Source organism: Limulus polyphemus, unplaced genomic scaffold (genome assembly GCF_000517525.1).
Source record: "Limulus polyphemus unplaced genomic scaffold, Limulus_polyphemus-2.1.2 Scaffold181, whole genome shotgun sequence".
Classification (NCBI taxonomy): Eukaryota; Metazoa; Arthropoda; class Merostomata; order Xiphosura; family Limulidae; genus Limulus; species Limulus polyphemus.
In genome coordinates, this window is record NW_013665791.1 from 361136 (window position 1) to 379031 (window position 17896).

The 17896-nt window shown below is 31.8% G+C and overlaps 1 protein-coding gene across 1 annotated transcript in view; it reads right to left on the bottom strand.

Annotated features, from left to right (window-relative positions):
- The window catches only part of LOC106478114 (type I inositol 3,4-bisphosphate 4-phosphatase-like), a 66277-nt gene that overhangs the window by 31009 nt on the left and 17372 nt on the right, over nucleotides 1–17896 (bottom strand). Inside the window, 7 exon segments of the mRNA XM_022381646.1 lie at nucleotides 2768–2945; nucleotides 4331–4421; nucleotides 4424–4444; nucleotides 6088–6298; nucleotides 8228–8285; nucleotides 10389–10588; nucleotides 11477–11603. Of these exon segments, the coding sequence (XP_022237354.1) occupies nucleotides 2768–2945; nucleotides 4331–4421; nucleotides 4424–4444; nucleotides 6088–6298; nucleotides 8228–8285; nucleotides 10389–10588; nucleotides 11477–11603 (886 nt within the window).

The following is a 17896-nucleotide window of genomic DNA, read 5'->3' on the forward strand; positions in this document are numbered from 1 at the left end:
CCAGTAAATTCTAGCAACAGGTCAACCAGATATGAAGCAATAAGAATGAAGAAGATAAACACACCACTGCAGAGTAGATAAATGAATGAGAATCTGCTAAAATCCCTACTGGGGAATGGTGGATTACAATGGAAAGGAAGTGAATGGAGAAAAAATAACATAAAAGAGAAAAGAGTGTAAAACAAATCTGGGGAAAGTTAAGTCAAAGATAGTCAAACAGAAGACAAGGAATCTGACCCCCCCCCAAGTCTGAAAAAAAGACCTCAGAGTTTGGGAGTCTAAGAAAGGTAATTCAGCTAGAACTCATGCCAAGGCATATGAGGGAGGTAAAAAGTAGGGAGGATAAGGCATACATGCACCAAAGTTGAGGTGAAGTTAATCCAATATGGACTTGAATATCTGAAGGGTAAGTAAACACATAAAAGGTAGAAGTAGAGAACGAATTACAATGTGAAGGAGAGAAAGAAAGAAAGTAACATACCTTAAAAACCCTGGTCCAAAACTATGAAAAAGACTTAGGTAGATAAAAGACAGCAAATTAGGGAAAGGTAGTTGGTGTGAAAAAACTGGCAAAATCCCTTCTGTCAAGAACGGGAAACATAACAGGAGGAATTTCAGGTACAGAAGATGGTGCAGGCCGAATGAAAGACTCCATTTCACAATGCACAATAGCTGTCATCTCCCCAATAGGTAAAGACAAATTAGATGCCATTTTAGTTAATTAGTCAATCACGAAAAACCATGTTGTCCCATACTAGACAAAGTGAAAGTTACTGACATGTGAATTAAGAATGTGGAAATAAAAGCCACAAAATCTGCTGATGCATAAAATGTTGGAAAACAAAAATCCAACATTTAATATTTCCATAATAAGTGTTTGTAGATAATTCCACAAAAAAAAAAGGCTTCTTTACACACGAGTGTCAAATTAAGAAGTGATGATTGAACAATCAGTATAGAGGCAGCCAGCTATGCTAGGAGGGTGTGTTGCACTCCTATTGGTGAAAGGTTGTAGTATATGCTCATATGCATGCAACAGTGCAGCAATATCACAAGAAAATGTGTGATGTTAGGTGGGAGTTTCAAGGCCAGTGACGAGTGAAAATTGTGCATATAGAGGGCAGCACTATTATGTGAGATGAGGTAAGGTATCATATCGGAACAATAAGTAAAACCATAAGATCAATTGAAAACAAAAACCAAACTTACAGTTACTATTTAAAAATGAATGGAACTTAAGAAGCATAGCCATTACCTTACAGCTAATATAATTCATTTTCTTTCTCTTTGAAAATTATACCTATAATTTAAAATAAAGATAACCCTTTCCAGACTGGAGAGGTGTCATTGATTTCTTCATTCTCACAGTGGAAATACTGAACCAAAGTGTAAAAAATTAAGAACAAACTTAATAAATAGTATCTAGTTTCAAATTTACAAAAATCATATAATTTCATTTAGTTTTTATCATTTTTATATCATTATATGTTTAAATCTTGTTGCTTGTCTTAGAATTTAAATGTTTTTATTGTTCATCAGAAAGACACATTTTATACATGCAGTCAATTTCTAGTTTATTAATTTTAATTAACGTATTTCTTTTGATACTCTATTTTGCTAATTGCAGTAGTCACCATTTCTGACAATAAACTGTATAATATACTACATAAACTGACATAGACTTACAAGAACAGGTTGGCATTAAAAGACCAACCCTGACAATATCACGTGCTGCATACTGGCTAAACCATTAGAATTTAAAATCAGTTTCTAAGAATGTATCAAATGCACTAGCTCATTGGGCAATTGACTGGTGTCCCAGTGGGTCAATCTGTCCCTGAAGTTTTGTTTGTTACTTAGAGCCTGACCTTTCAAAATGCCATCAGGTCAAGCCAGGTAACAATATTTTTGTTAATAATATTCTTGGCCAAGATCAGTTTATTAAGTTCTTTTATTTGTGTGCATCGTTTGAATATTATAAGGTAACATAGGAAAAATAACTTTTACCTTAATACTGCTAATACAATTTAAAATATTCTGCTTTGCATTATAGTTCTATCTTAAAGACAAAAGAAACATAACCTTTACCTTACTACTAACATGATTAAGTTCTCTTTTAAAATTATAGTTGCTAGCAAAAACAAAGGTAACTTGACAAATTTAACCTTTACCAGACTACTAATACAATTAACAAGATCATTTTTTACCATTATAGATGCTATCTAAACAAATAAAACTTAAGAAACATAACCTTTACCTCACTGATAATGCAATTAACAAGATATTTTTTACAATTATAGTTACTATCTAAATGAATTGAGCTTAATAAATGTAACCTTTACCTCACTGCTAATGCAAGTAACAAGATCGTTTTTTACCATTATAAATGCTATCTAAATAAAGAGAACTTAAGAAACATAACCTTTACCTCACAGCTAATGCAATTAAGATATTTTTTATAATTATAGTTGCTACCTAAAACAAAGGTAACTTGGCAAATTTAACCTTTACCAGACTACTAATACAATTAACAAGATCGTTTTTTACCATTATAGATGCTATCTAAACAAAGAGAACTTAAGAAACATAGCCTTTACTTCACTGCTAATGCAATTAACAAGATATTTTTTACAATTATAGTTGCTATCTAAAGAAATTGAGATTAATAAATGTAACCTTTACCTCACAGCTAATGCAATTAACAAGATATTTTTTACAATTATAGTTGCTATCTAAACAAAGTGTACTTAAGACACATAACCTTTACCTTACTGCTAATATGATTAACTATATCCTGCATGGATGAACAAGATTTCTGACTAGCCAGATGTAGCAAATGCTGCAACTCAGCTTCGACCTCTTCCTGAAGTTGGTCAATGCGTAAGATGGCCTCAGCAGCACAAGAGAGTCGATCAGGCCCCATAGCTTGTCCTGTGCTATCCTTACTATAGAAGAAAAATCAGAGAATATATTAGAGATGAGAATTTCATATCTCAAACAATACATATGGGACTCAAGTGACAAATATCGTAACACTATGACCATGCAGATCACTGTAGCTTCATTGAAGTCATGTGAAGAAAACAAACAACACGGTTGCTTTAAGTAGACATTTTGTATGAAAGCATTTTATCTGGAATGGAATTTCCCAAGAAAGCAAACAGGATATTGTTATTTTCAAAGAAAAATTTTAGTGAAGAATGGTGAACAGTCATTTGTAATAAATGATTTTCAATGTATGAACTTGATGCTGTATTAGTCTAAAGACAATATTATCAGATTTATAGACAATTTATGAGACATGAGGTAATAGTAAGTCAAACAAAAGACAAGAATTTAAAATGAAAACAAGAGGGAATCCTCAATAGCCATGTCACTTGAAATTCTTTTAGGCAGGATTAAATTATATTAATCTATGATAATTTTTCCCCTTTTATTAGCTATATTTTTGTGCACCAGCAGTACCAAGTGTGGGGGTGTACATATACCAAGTTATTACTCATCAGAATCTCTACCAGCCTACCCTCAAGTTGAAATTCTTTTAAGCAGGATTAGAGTAAATTAATCTGTGAGACCTTGAGTGTGGTCAAATAACATCAATCAAAAGGGTTTGACCTCCTGAGTCCAAAACTGTAATTAGATCTGAAATCAGTCAAGAGACGATAGAGCTAAAAGTTTGTACTTGAAAAACTCAGAGCTATTCTATGAGCCACTATGCTGCTGCTTAAAAGAGGATGACAGATGTAAATTGAATAACTTAAAACAGGAAGGGATACTAATATCTGAATTAGAGAATGGAATACATAAAAGTGAAAAGGACAGCTCAGGTAGCAGATAGATAGCCGAACTGATGATTGGCAAGTCAGACGCACTAAATATGGGCATATGAATCTAAAGTGTGATAAACCAAATGTTGGAAAGAGAATCAGAAGGAATAGATAAATATACTGTTGACCTACTTTATGGATGAATTAAAAGAAACATAGAAAAAGTACTGTAAAATTGTCAAACATACAGAAAGATGATTGGGCAATATGATGACTAGACATAAAAATGTATTCTCTTTACAACTAGTATTAGATATTTTTCTATTGGAACTCTAAGAGCCACAGACATTGCAGAGTTGCAAGTTCTTCTGCCTTGTAAACATCTAACATTGACTGCTAATAATTTTGCTTGAAAATTTTTAGAGACTATCTATAGAGACTGTAGCATTGTTTATAAATGTAAAAATTTTTAAGTTCAGTTCTGATTATATTTTACAACTGAGAAACAATAATCTTATATTTTTCAATCTGGCACCTTTATGTAAACACTTTACATATTATACCTTACAAAATGATAAGAATTCCTAAGCTGCATGAGCAATTTGAGCAGACCTCCTTGTTTAAAATGGTGTGGATAAGCAGTAAAGCTCCCATGGTTATGACATCCCTCACTGCAGCTGCAAGCAAAGAAACAATAATAATTATTACAAAATTTATATCTTTAACCAAAATGTTATTGTTTTAGTCACAAATTTATTAAAAAAACACATTTCTACATTTATTGTTTCATCCTTAACACTTCCCACTTCATCCTAGCCACTAAATGTTAAACACAAGATTAGCTCTGTAATCTTTCACTAGAACACTTCTGTTAACAGTAATGCACTTGATAAAATACCGGTTCTTTTGCCATCATCCCAGTGCTATTCCAACACTTTTTGTACTGGTCAACACAATTATGATATTATATCATTCCTACACTGGGTATACCACTTTTAAAGTATTATCTTGGCTTGCTAGTATTCAACTATAGCCCTGTAATAAAAGAAATATTTTGTCACCATAGGAATATTTTAGAAGTTTATCTAAAATAAAATGATCTTTTGAATTATCTGTTCAAATATATACTTATTATACACTTTACCCAACTTCTTTATTGATAATATCTAAAGCTGAAATTTACATTTTGTGGCTTATAAAGAAAATATATTACTCAAATCTAGTGGCATACTCAGCACTGTCCTGATGATAGGTAATATAAAATTATCTTCAAGAGAAAAAATACTTAAACTTTATTAAGTTTCATTAACAAAAGACAAGTTTGTAATTTTCATAGATTTTCTCTTAAACCTTGACCTACGTTAAACCTTTGAAACATTGTTAAATCAAATTGTAATAAATATAACAAGGCCCTAAAGTTTTCCATACAAATTAAACAAACGTTACCCCTTTCATAGTAGCTTTTACAAAAATATATATCATCAGTACAGTACATCCTTGACCTAATAATACTCTAATTAAAAAAACATCAAAATGTTAATGTTTCTTTTTACATGACCTAGAATTTTCCAGTTCAATTCTCCATTCTTTTTTAAGACAAATATGTCTATTAAACAGCTCTTTAATTTCAAACGAGTGTCCATTTTATACCCAAATTTAGAAACTAGATAGAAATAATCTTCAAGCCAAGATTAATAATCACAATGACCAACTATCTTTAAAAATATTGAACTTCAACTATTACATTCACAGACACACAAGACACATGATACTAGCTCATACTGTAAGAAATACACAAACAAACAACATCTTCACTGTAAAACTTACTATATCTGGTATTATCCTAGACAAAAAAACAAATTCAAATATCTTTGAAAAACGTGTTATGGAACACTATGTGATACTGTCTTTAGTGTCATAGAGGTTCAAGGTTTGTAAGACATGGTAAAAGAATATAATCTATACAGCAAGAAAAGAGAACAGCATAAAATTAACAAAGAAATATTAGAAACCACTCATCTGGATTTGGCCAATAGTCTCTTGGACCATGTTTCCTTGAAATCAGTTATACCTAATTCTTCTCAACATATATACATTTACATGAGAATTGCTTCAAAAATTAAACAGTGAACATGGGTTAACCTCGCACTGTTTATTAAGATCACTTGTCTGTACAGGACACATATAGGAGTCTCTGATCAACAGATTTAACTGCACAAAAACTTTTACAGTTTTCTTTTATTTGATGATGGTAATGTTAACTGCTAATCTTTCCACTTACAAACACATAAAAGGAATAACAAAACAAACAAGTGCTTACTTTTCCGGCTTGTGATATTTTGCACCCATAACCGCTGCAAATGCAGGTTGACCGGCACAAATTCCAGAGAATGCTTGTCTTTTTTGCTTGAGGGTTTAAACGACGGGCCTTGATGAGTAGAAAGCTTATCCAAGGCTTGAGTGTAAGTGTTGATGAGATGAAGGTGACGTTCCAATGCTACACTATGCTGAACCTGCCACTCCTTTCGAAGCTTTGAGATAAACAGAAATATTATGTATTTGAAAAAAAAGAAAAATGATTCTTTTTTTAAATACTTCACTTGAAATCAGTTTTCTTTTCAAATGGAGTTTTTTTCAATCATCCATGTTTTGGGGCTTACAATGTGAAATCATGTTTCCTTGATATCAGTTATACCTAATTATTCTCAACATATATATACATTTACATGAGAATTACTTCAAAAATTAAACATGGGACATGGGTTAACCTCACACTGTTTATTAAGATCACTTGTCTGTAAAGTGATGTAACTTTTCGAGATGTGATACACACAATGAAGCTACACTCTTTTGATGTTGCTTTTTAAACCCCTTCATAAGTATTTTTTTGCAAAGAAATTAGCTATTATGCATTTTTTTCAAGAATTATAGTTCACAGCAATTGATTTTGACCAATCACATAGCAGTTATAAAAAAATAAGGTATTACTTGTGACTAGCACAAGAAACCGAAATACTTCTGAGAATAATTTGATATTGTTCATTTAGTTTAAACAAACTAATGAGAAATATGTCTGTTCTTCATGCAGTGTTTTATACTATGTTTTCCCTTAACATTTGTTGCACTACAGATGATGTAACTCATGAAATGAAAATGTTCTTTACCTTTACCAACTAACACTTGTTTGATTAAATACTGGAGGAGTTAAGGAGTGCATGGTATAATAACACAATCTGCCAACTAATAAAATATAAAAGAACAAACGTGATTTGACTGTCACTCTTATACTGCACCCACAGCCCCAAAATGTGGATCATGATTTTTTTTTACAATAATGAGATGTGAGCCCCAGTACCTCAGGTATACAGTAAGGTATACTAACCACTGGGCTGCACTAGGACGTGTTCAGTCTCAATACACACAGTAATTATGTCTTTGTCTACCCACTGTTGCAATCAATGACAAAAAGTCATAATAACTGTCCAAATTTGCATTAACAACATTCCCATGATTTACAAAGTTAAATTAGTAGAAATAAAAGATACAATTTGTTTTTTCCTGGTTTTTATGAAAAACACAAAAATATTTTTTGCCTTGGCATAGCGGCTCATAGAATGGCTCTGAGTTTTTCTTCAAGTACAAACTTTTAGCTCATAGCTTCATCATCTCTTGACCTATTTCAGATCTAGTAACAGCTTTGAACTCAGGAGGTCAAAGCCTTTAGATTAATTTACTCTAATCCTGCCTAAAAGAATTTCAATTTGAGGGTAGTCAGGTAGTGATCCTGATGAGTAATAAAATTGAATCGGGTATTAGAACAACCCCACATTTGGTATTGCTGGTGCACAAAAATATAGCTAATATAAAGGAAAAAAAGGTCTCATTGATTAATTTACTCTAATCTTGCCTAAAAGAACTTCAAGTGCTGTGGCTATTGAGGATTCCCTCTTGTTACCTTTATAAAGTCATACTTTCAAAATTAAAAATAATGATCAACTGCAAGACATAAAATTCTTTCACAAGTTTTTTAACATGAAAACATAATCTGTTCAGTATATTCTTAAACTAATAATGCTCTAATTAAAAAAATATGAACTTATTCTGTATATTCTATAATACTTCAGTTCAGTTCTTTATTCTTTTTTCATCTTTATATCTTTGAAACAATTCTTTGATATGGAAAAAAAAATGACAATTTTATATTCAAATTCAGAAACTACAGAAACAGAAATAATAAATAATGTTCAGCTAAAAGCTGATATAAAAGAAAAACAATTTGAAAAACAAGTTTCTCCAAAATTCACAACCATCTGATTATACCATGTAAAAGGCAGTACAACATTATTTTGAAAGTTTACTTTATCCTAGCTATTAGACACTAAAAAATGGTTTCTATTGATGGTATAATACTTGTAACTAATTTAAAAGTTTTAAGTGTATCCACTAAATCTTAACCTCACCTCACCCAGTGCTTGGACATATTCCATCATTTTTCTTTCTTCTTGAATCCACAGATTTCTGGAAAAAATAACATCAGGTTCACATAAATTAAAGAAAACTGAAATAAGCAAGAGTTTATTATTCCTCTGATATTCATATTGTTAAGAACAAAAAACAAAGAACCTTAATCATAAGTATTACGTGTGAATTTACAAATGTGTTAAATCTTTTAATGAATAAATTGTCTAAACATATGAAAGCTATTTTTTGACACCAAACATTTTTATTTACTCATTTTGCTATGGTTTTGTTTACTGCTCATTTATTATTCCTTCTATTGCTTAGTTCAACTATGAATATTTAGTTATATTAAAGTGTTAACTCACCTTCCAGATAGAGCACATTGAATTTGAGTATATTTGTATTATGAAACTGACACAAGCTTCTCCTAGCAGTGACATATAGATGTTAATGTTGTGAAAGATTATGTAAATTAGTTATTCACGAGATATAGCCTTGTGGTCTAACAACTAAATAAAAACCCTTCCTTGATCTTAAACAAGTTAGTTCACAAGATATAGTTAGAACGAATTATTGCCGATTTGTTACTCAATATTGTTATTTATCTTGAAGTAGTTTAATTTTAAAATACTGTGCTCTTTCGGGAGTTAGTTTTTCTTCTTCTTATGGTTGTTTTTCCCATTTCTTTTTTTTATTGAAATTAATTACATTAATATTTTTGTTGTATTGTTTATTAACATTTGTATCAAATCTTGGCAAGACATGGATTTATAATTGTTTTTTTTATTATTTTGTAAGCAGTAAAATTTATATTCCAATTGCTTGAAAGTTTTATTATGGATTTCTGTTGTTGTTACAGTTTAATAAATTGTTTTTTGTTTGACCATGGTTGTAGTGGCATTTTGTTTTGGTCTGTTACAACTTAATCATAACTATTCTGTGTGAATTTACAAGTTTGCTAAATCTTTTAATGAATGACTTGTATAAACACATGAAGGCTATTTCTTAATATCAAACCTTTTTATTCATTCATTTTATTCTTTCTTTAGCATTACCATTTTAAATATATTTAAATTGCATTTTTCACTTAAGATGAGCCTACTATTGTATATGATACCCAACTATTATTGCAGCAAAAAATTTCAAAATATACATACAAGAAATAAATTCTGAGTACCAACAAAAATTACAAAAAAGAAGAAAAAATACAAAATCTTATAGCATGCAGGAGTATGTCTGAAACAATGGAGCCACAAAGTCATACCATTATTTACTGTTCAAAAAATAAAGCTCATGTCTGGTTCAAACAAAAGAGGAATTAGATAATTGTATATACAATTATTTCTTTCTTTATTTTTAATTATCTGCACTGTATGTCAATACAAAATTTTGCTTGTATGTAAAATCTTGCACAGGGCTATCTGTGCTAGCTATCTCTAATTTGGAATGGATAGACCAGAGGGAAGTCAGCTAGTCAAGACCACCATCTGCCAACTCTTGGGTTACCCTCTTACCAATAAATAGTGGGATTCACCATCACTTTTTAACACCTTCCACAACAGGATGGGACACTGAGCAATGTGTTTCAATCCTGTGACCCACAGATTGAGAGTTGAGCACCATAACCACCAGGCCCATGAATAAAAGTTGTGCATCAAAAAGTTGTATGGTCAACTGGAACCACCTTTGTTGTTACTTAACTTTAAACAAATATTACAAAGTGATAAAAATTCCATTGATGACAAGCCTTCTTTCAATATATCGAAAACTGCATTTTAGAGATTCCTTTTCATGTCTATACACACAATGTCAATTTCCTTGAATTAGTCTAGAGACAAGCAGATCTTTATATTCATGTTAACAGGAGTTAATGGGCCTAACTCCATAACATTTTGAAAATTCACATTTTTACTTCCTGTTTCTGGATTCATTCTTATATTAATAGCATTTTTAAAATACAGTAATTTATCTTAAATTTTTTCTCCATTTTTTTTATAATAAATTAAAATTCTTAATGATGAAAAATAACAATTTCAATCTCATACGTAATAGTAGAAGAACAACAAGACTTCAAAGTGTACCTTTTCTATTTCACTGGAATAACTTTACAGAGAACTTTCTTCACAATCTTTCTATTACAATAGATCATTTAAAACTCACAGTAGTAGTTGAGGTAGTGAGAAACAGAGCCTGCTTTCTGCCATGATCTCATGTACCCTTAATTCAGCTCCAAGACCAGTATGAAAACAGTATGTCTGAGAGGTGATGTTGTCAAAGAGTGTCTTCAATTGGGAATGGAGAGGAGTTGTGGCTCTAGCTGGCAGAGATGTGGGTAAGGAATACGTACGCTGCCGATCAGCCTGGATCAAGAGAAAACTATTACTGAGTTTCTTTTTCCTGTCATTTTCTAACGATACTTATATCTACAAATAATGAAAGATAGGCAAAGTTCAAATTCTTTGTTTTTATTACAATCACTTGTGAATTACAGTAACCTAACAAAATAAATAGATCAACAACAAGTAACACATTTGAACAAGTTAACAAAAGTTAGAAACAGCTTCAAAGTAGTTTGCTCAAAATATACATATATACAATAACATTCATTCCAGATTGGTAAAAAGTAGCTCTGATGGCTTTAGAAAATTAAAGGAATCATCAAACAATATTTCATCAAGTAGAAGAGCCAAACTTTAGTATTGTAGATTAAATCTAAATCAAATTTAAATCATGCTTTATAAAAAAGAACAGCCACAAAGCTATGATTAATACAATCATTAAGTTTTTGACTTTATTCGCAGAAAAAAAAACATTCATACAGATATTCTGTAATCTATGACCTTTTGTCTGATAACTTGATCAAACACACTGATCTAGAAAAAGAACAAACATTTAACTCGTTAATGTAGTGTTCTGTAATAAAAGCATTATCGTCCAGGACTTTGGAGGTTCATTTCACAACTATCTGAAATTATATGCATCTTGAAGCCAAACATTTACACTTTCTTCACAACAATAGTACAACAAAATTCTTCAAAAAACACTTTTTTATTTCATACTTTTATTTTAAACCCACTATAAAAACTATTTGTTTTATACAAACATAAAACATGGTTTATATAAAAAATATTTTTTTAAAGAAAAACAATAATTTCTTATGTCACAGTTACTTTATTAATTTCTCCACTGTCTTGAATTAAACAACTAAATGACATGCATTAACCCAGAAATTCATAAAAACAACTCACAAGTGGCCAAATAGGTTCTTTGTCTGAAGGTACTGACATGAGACTGTTACTATCATTCACAGACACATCAGGTTCGAGCTCCCTTGCAGATACAGTAATGAATCCTACACTTTCACAACATGGAGAACTGGAAGATAAAATATGACCTGTGTCACTTTTCACATTAAAATTTACATCAAAATTAATTCTCAACTACATTAAACAAGATGTTTTTTCTAAATACAATCTTAACCAATTTTACACATTTTGTTGTATAAAACAAGTGGGAAAAAACATGTCAAAATGTTCAAGAATCCTATTTGATTAAAATGGAAATTCACAAAAAGCTTTAATTTACACAATAATAATTTTTTGATCATGAATAATCTGGCTTTCAGAAATTACACCTCAATAGCAAACATCTATCTATTCTAATAATACACAGTATTTGTCTATTCTGAAAATGTATATCCATCTGACTGTTTAAATGTGCACTTTATTTCAATGGATGTAAATGTACTTTAGTGGATATTTTGTACAACAACACATAAAAAGCTTATCAAAAGTTTTAAAAATGTCTAATATTAAGGCTGTAGAATAATGGCATAAGTTTATTTATGGATAGTATTAAGTAAAGTAAAATTTAGCTCTAACTAAACTAAAACAAAAAAATTCGAGAGTTACAGTGTTAATTTATCTCTTTATTGAATATAAGCCATACTAAATAAAGGCTTAACTAATGCCTAAGACAAGTGGACTTATAGATTTTGGTGTCTACAGTTAGAATTCATTTGTATAATTCTAGGAATCCTGTACTTAAAGAAGTACTGTTGCAGTAAAGATACTAATTTGACTGCAAATGTTTTGTGGGTGTCTGCTAGTTTGTGAATAAACTAGGCATACTGTTCCTCAAGTCAAATACTGCAATTTAAATATCTATGGGAAAAAAAAAAGAATTTTGTAGTTTAAATTGTCAGTTAACCACATGCACAAATGTAGGGGTCAAAGTGTGCTAGCCAAGACCTTTTACAAAGTGCCATTCAACATAGTATTATGTATGAAACTTTGTAGAATGGACGGCAACTGCCTGTTGTAGAAACATGTGTAGAGGACAACATTTTGAAAGTCTTCCGCCTTTCATCTTCAGGTCCTCTACACTTGTGTCTCTATAACAGGCAGTTGCCATCCATTCTACAATGTTTCATCGTGAATACTCTGCCTAAACAATCTATCAAAGAATAGTATTATGTATTTGATGCCAGTTATCTACTATTCATTTTACCCTAAAATGCTGACTGAACAACAGTTCATGGCAGAGGAGAGTAAATACCAGTTATAATATACAGGAATATTGAAAAAAAAAACAACAACTGGAGATTAGCATTTAAGAGTTTCTAGTGGTCATGCAAATGAAATATGCAAGCTGTATGCTAGAAAAAAATATTTTTATTCTTCAAAGGAACATCATCATGCACTCCAACTTGTCAGAGTCTGAGTCAGGTTGACTTCATCAATTCACAGCCATATCTTGAGTACAAATACCTTTGTAACTCAACTAATTTTTGTGTACAACAGACTTGTACATTTTACTAAAAACTTGCCATATTTCAGAATTATATCAAATATTCCTTTTCCAATACAAAAGTTGGTCCAATGGGCCAAGCCTGTGCATAATCAGATAATTTTGGTTCCTACCATAAAACGTTTCCATGTTTCAAACAAAATATTAAGAGTGTCTGTTCTGTCACATAAAATGCACTTACACCAAAAATTTGAAAGAAGTTATGAGTAGTGAGATTAAACATAGGTATATGATTAACAGTATAAGCATTTATGAAGCATTGTTCATATGAAGAAGTCTGAATAAGTGTAGAGAACTTAATAATTTTTCCTGGTTCATAACACCAGTGGAATTGAGAACTTACAACAAAAAAAACTAAGATCCCTGTTAGAGATAACATTGATAATCATAAATAATCAGCATTTATTTAAGAAATATGAGGTCATTGCAAAGTTAAATCTTTATCCATGTTAAGTGTTAGTATGGTTTAAAAAAAGTAATTTATTAACAAGTGCTAGTGAGTTAACCCTTTGGCTCAGCTAACAGAACACTCACTTAAGAGTGTGGGAGGTCCCAAGTACAAATTCTGCTTGAAGAAGATAAAAATATTTAAATTGCTACAAGTAAAACTGGCACTCAACTAGCGGTTGTCCCCAAACTTCAGATAAGTCCCAAAGACGGGCCTTACTTGTGAAAGGAAAAGAAAATGGTAGCTGAAAAAAAAGTACCTTACTAGCATGTCTACTTAACCTATCTGGACTGGTTAGCACCTTTAGGTATCAATTCCACAACTGCATATCAAATTTCAAAACATTAGTAAAAATATAATTCTAACTTTATTTAAACAATTTTAACACAGAAATATATTTAAATTGACAATTTGTCATAATGTAAAATTTATTTAGTGAAATTTCTAGAGAAAAATGAAAAATGTTCCAAATTTTCATTTCTTTTAGAATATTTCTGGCCATTCTAAAGTAGGTTCATTTGCTAAGAAACTTTCATTCCTTGCAAACATAATGATATATGTCTCTTCTTTATTACTTGATTTTTCCTTCCATGTTAGTGGTTTTACTAATACAGCTCTTTGTTGCCACTCTTTTATTATTTAACACAATGTGGTCTGAACAGTTAATAATGAAGCTCAGCTTTGAAAATAGTCAGAGCCAACAACTAAGCATAAGTAGATATAAGGGATTATAATGGATGTAATTCAAAGTAGAATAAATAAAATGGTTTGAACTGTAACTTATAGTTTCTTGAGATATTGGGTACTCAGAGTTGCTGTAGGGGTAAACAATTCTAAGGAAACTTTCTAGCACAGGTCTGAGAAATTATTTCTTAGGCACTCTTTTCATTCTTGAAATTTTTCATGTTACATTATATCTGTTTGAAAGACATAGAAATTTTCTTCTTTGGAAAGACATCAGGAAAGCTTAGTTAGGTTCAGCAAGTATAGTAAGTACATGTACCTGCTGAATATTACACAAATAAATAAAATAACTTATTATCTGATAACAAACTATATTTATTGTATATTAATTGATCTTAAGTTCCTCCCCAACTAAAAATGTTGTTAAAAAAATCATGATACTTAGGCCTGACAAAAATAACAATGATGCCATTTTGAAAGATGAGGTCACTGATATAGTTTTGTAACTTTGTAAAGTGGTAACTACTTCAATCAACAAAATAAAGTATCAAAAGAAATATGTCAATGAATATCAATCACAATGAAACTGACTGGATATATAAAACAAAATTTTGTGATCAACAATAAAAAAAAGTATAATCCTAAGATGAAGTAATTTTTTCATGGTTTTTCAGTATAGTATCTCAAAACAAAATTTTCAAATTACACAATCTATTAAATTACAGAAATACTAAATTAAACAATGAAATTTTAAAGCAGAAACTAGGTTCAATTTAGTAAGTTTGTATTAAGTTTCATGCAATTTTATTAAATATTTCTGCTGTATGAAAGAAAAATATCAGGAGATATCAGTGACACCCCCTTCCAGTCAGGAAAGGGTTAAGTGTATGTAAAAGTGTATGGACAATTTGCAGTTTATCATCATCTTGCTGGTGATGTAATACTTTAAAATTGGTACAGAACAGTTTTTCAAAGTATACTGATACCCCCAAAAAATGCACTAAGCACACAGATGCTTATAAAGTATAGTTCCATCACAACAACACATCCAGCCACATAGCCAGTCAACATGCCAGTTCCTCCACAAGATGCAAGTAGAAAAGGAAATTTGTGTTATACCATTTGATGACATCTCCCATGAAATTTTTATATCCTTGCTCAAACATGTCTTTAAAGTCATGCTCCATACAGCTGATGAAATTTGGAGTTGAGGACTACATGACAGCATCTACAAGCACTGACCCCTTACGTAGAGATTCGCTGTCTCACATATCCAAGTGGTACCAAATATTTATTCCCCATTGGGAAGTTTGGAATATAGTGGTGATGAATTATCTTGTTGGTGGTTGTATAGCACCCATCCACCCATGACTGTCACTTTTTAGACAATTCCCTGATTGGTTAGTGTTTGTGAGTTCATTATGAAGCTGGAATGTCTCAGTTGAAAAGGTCAGTGGTTTGATGATGGAATGGAGTCTTTAAAATGCAAGGCCCAAGTGAATAATTTGGCTTGTAAGCACTTTTAGTGTTTTGTAATGCTGTTGATGCTTGTGAGATGTAATAGAGCTTTGATGGAAGTCACTGAAGTATATCTTGTGACCAGTCTTAAACAACTGTTTGTATCTTTTCAATGTTATCTAACTGTGTAGCATTCATATTAATCATCGGCAGTGCATATTTCAAGATGAAGCTGATAAAACTTAAAAGAGTATAATGATGTTCTTCAGTTTTTTTTCTGCTTCAACTTTCAGAGCTCTAATCCCTTTTGTAGCTCTGGTTATCACAGTGTTAATGTGGCTGATGAAGTTGAGTTGTCTGTGAAAGGTTTCCCCTATGTACTCCAGTGTTTCTTCCTTCCAAAATGATAACAATTGATTGTACAGAACATGGCTGTGGCCAAATTGATGGCCATTTGTGTGTCATTGCTTAACCTTCTAAGAGTTGGTTAGATCTTGTTTTTGATTTCAACTTTGCTAAAGCCTCTGCTGTACACCAGAATGTCATCAGCAAAGGTTAGTACATGGCATTTCATTGGACCATCAAAACAGGCTAGATGCATGAAGTAGATGTTAAAGAGGATTGGAATAAGTAGAGATTTTTCAGGCAGACTAGTGTTGATGGAGATCCAATCTGATTGACAGTTTCCATGCTTAATGATGCAACTTCTAGTAGTTAGTGCAGCTACAATCTATTTTACATGTTACACTGATGCCTCCTTTCAGCAATATATAAGAATATGAAGCTGGCCTTTTATGTAGACATCTCCCAGATCTAAAGATCCTACCAAGGTGTTCTGATCACTTCAAATCCTTTCCATGTAACAGATGCAAATTCAGCAACAATGATTCAGGTTTATCTTTTCCACTGCAATAGCCACCTAATAACAACAATAGTAATGGTTCAGTCTGACAGGTAAACCTTCTAGCTATAGGCTTTTCTGAGATTTCTCAACGATGTTTTGTGGGATGATGATTCAATTACCTTTAAGATGCGAGTGGTCCTTCATGGGTTTGGGGAAGGATTTGAAAAAGGCATCAGTCTATATCCCAGATATGCTACCTATTGACTAGCTACAGTGATATCCAAACAATAATGTCTGTGAGCTTTTTAAAGGTGGAGTTTCTTACACCATTCAAACAAGGAGTTCCATCTTTAGATGTATTTATGGCTCTATGTATTTTACCCTAACTAAAGGTAGCTTTCTTATTTGCATGAGTCTCTCCTGTATGTAATCATGATCATATTGGTTAATGTATCTGTGCATGAAAGCTTTACCTCGGTCTTCATCTGTACATAGGGGTAACATTATCATCATAAATGACTGATAACAATATATTTTTGGTTCGTGTGCCAGCCATAAGCTGGTGGAAGCATCAGAATGAAGTGCTTGTGAGATTGGCATTGATACATAGTTAATTTCTTTTTCATGTCATGTGCTTTGGAAACTGACTGTCTGTAAGGACCACAGGCTCTATTCTGTGTAATTTTTGCCTTCTCTGTCTGGGCTGGGTCATGCATTATCAGTATCATTATTCCACAAGTATTGGGCATTTCTTCTGCAGAAATTGTTGATCTGAATTTGCTTGATGGTGGAGAGGTGCTTGAGGATAGGAGCACTGCCACAAAGCTTGATATCCTTGCAAATATTTCTAGATTGTTTTATACCACCCTTTCTTCCAGTCTTCATATGCCTCTCACACAAGGTGATTATGGCAGACATTATGTTTCCTAAGCCAAGTAGAGAAGACACTCAAGATGGAGTTAGCAAAATAAAGTTCTATACAGGAGTTTCTGTCATCATGGCATTCAGCAATTCTTATTTATTCACCAGAGATTAGAAGCATAGGGTTGATGGCTATACTGTCAAGAGAAGAATGTAAACCTGTGCTTTTTGTATTTTTACCTGCATTTCTGGTGGGATGTTTGATAATGAAATCTCAGAGGTACATAGGGTTGTTCTCAGACAGGTCAGGCAAGAACCTCTAATCTTCAGCATCATATCTTGTATTACCTTCTGTTTACACACTGGTGATTCAAATTTATGTAGGTAACTTCAAGTGAGCTATTTGGATGGATTCTAGTTTGCAATTGTGATTGTTCCACTGCGAGATGACATAACAATCATATCAGATGCTGTTGCCATGTTACATACTGTTAAAATCATGGTAATGATCTATGAAGCTTAATATCCTTTAGGACCTTCTTTAAAAATCCAGACTGTATAGTA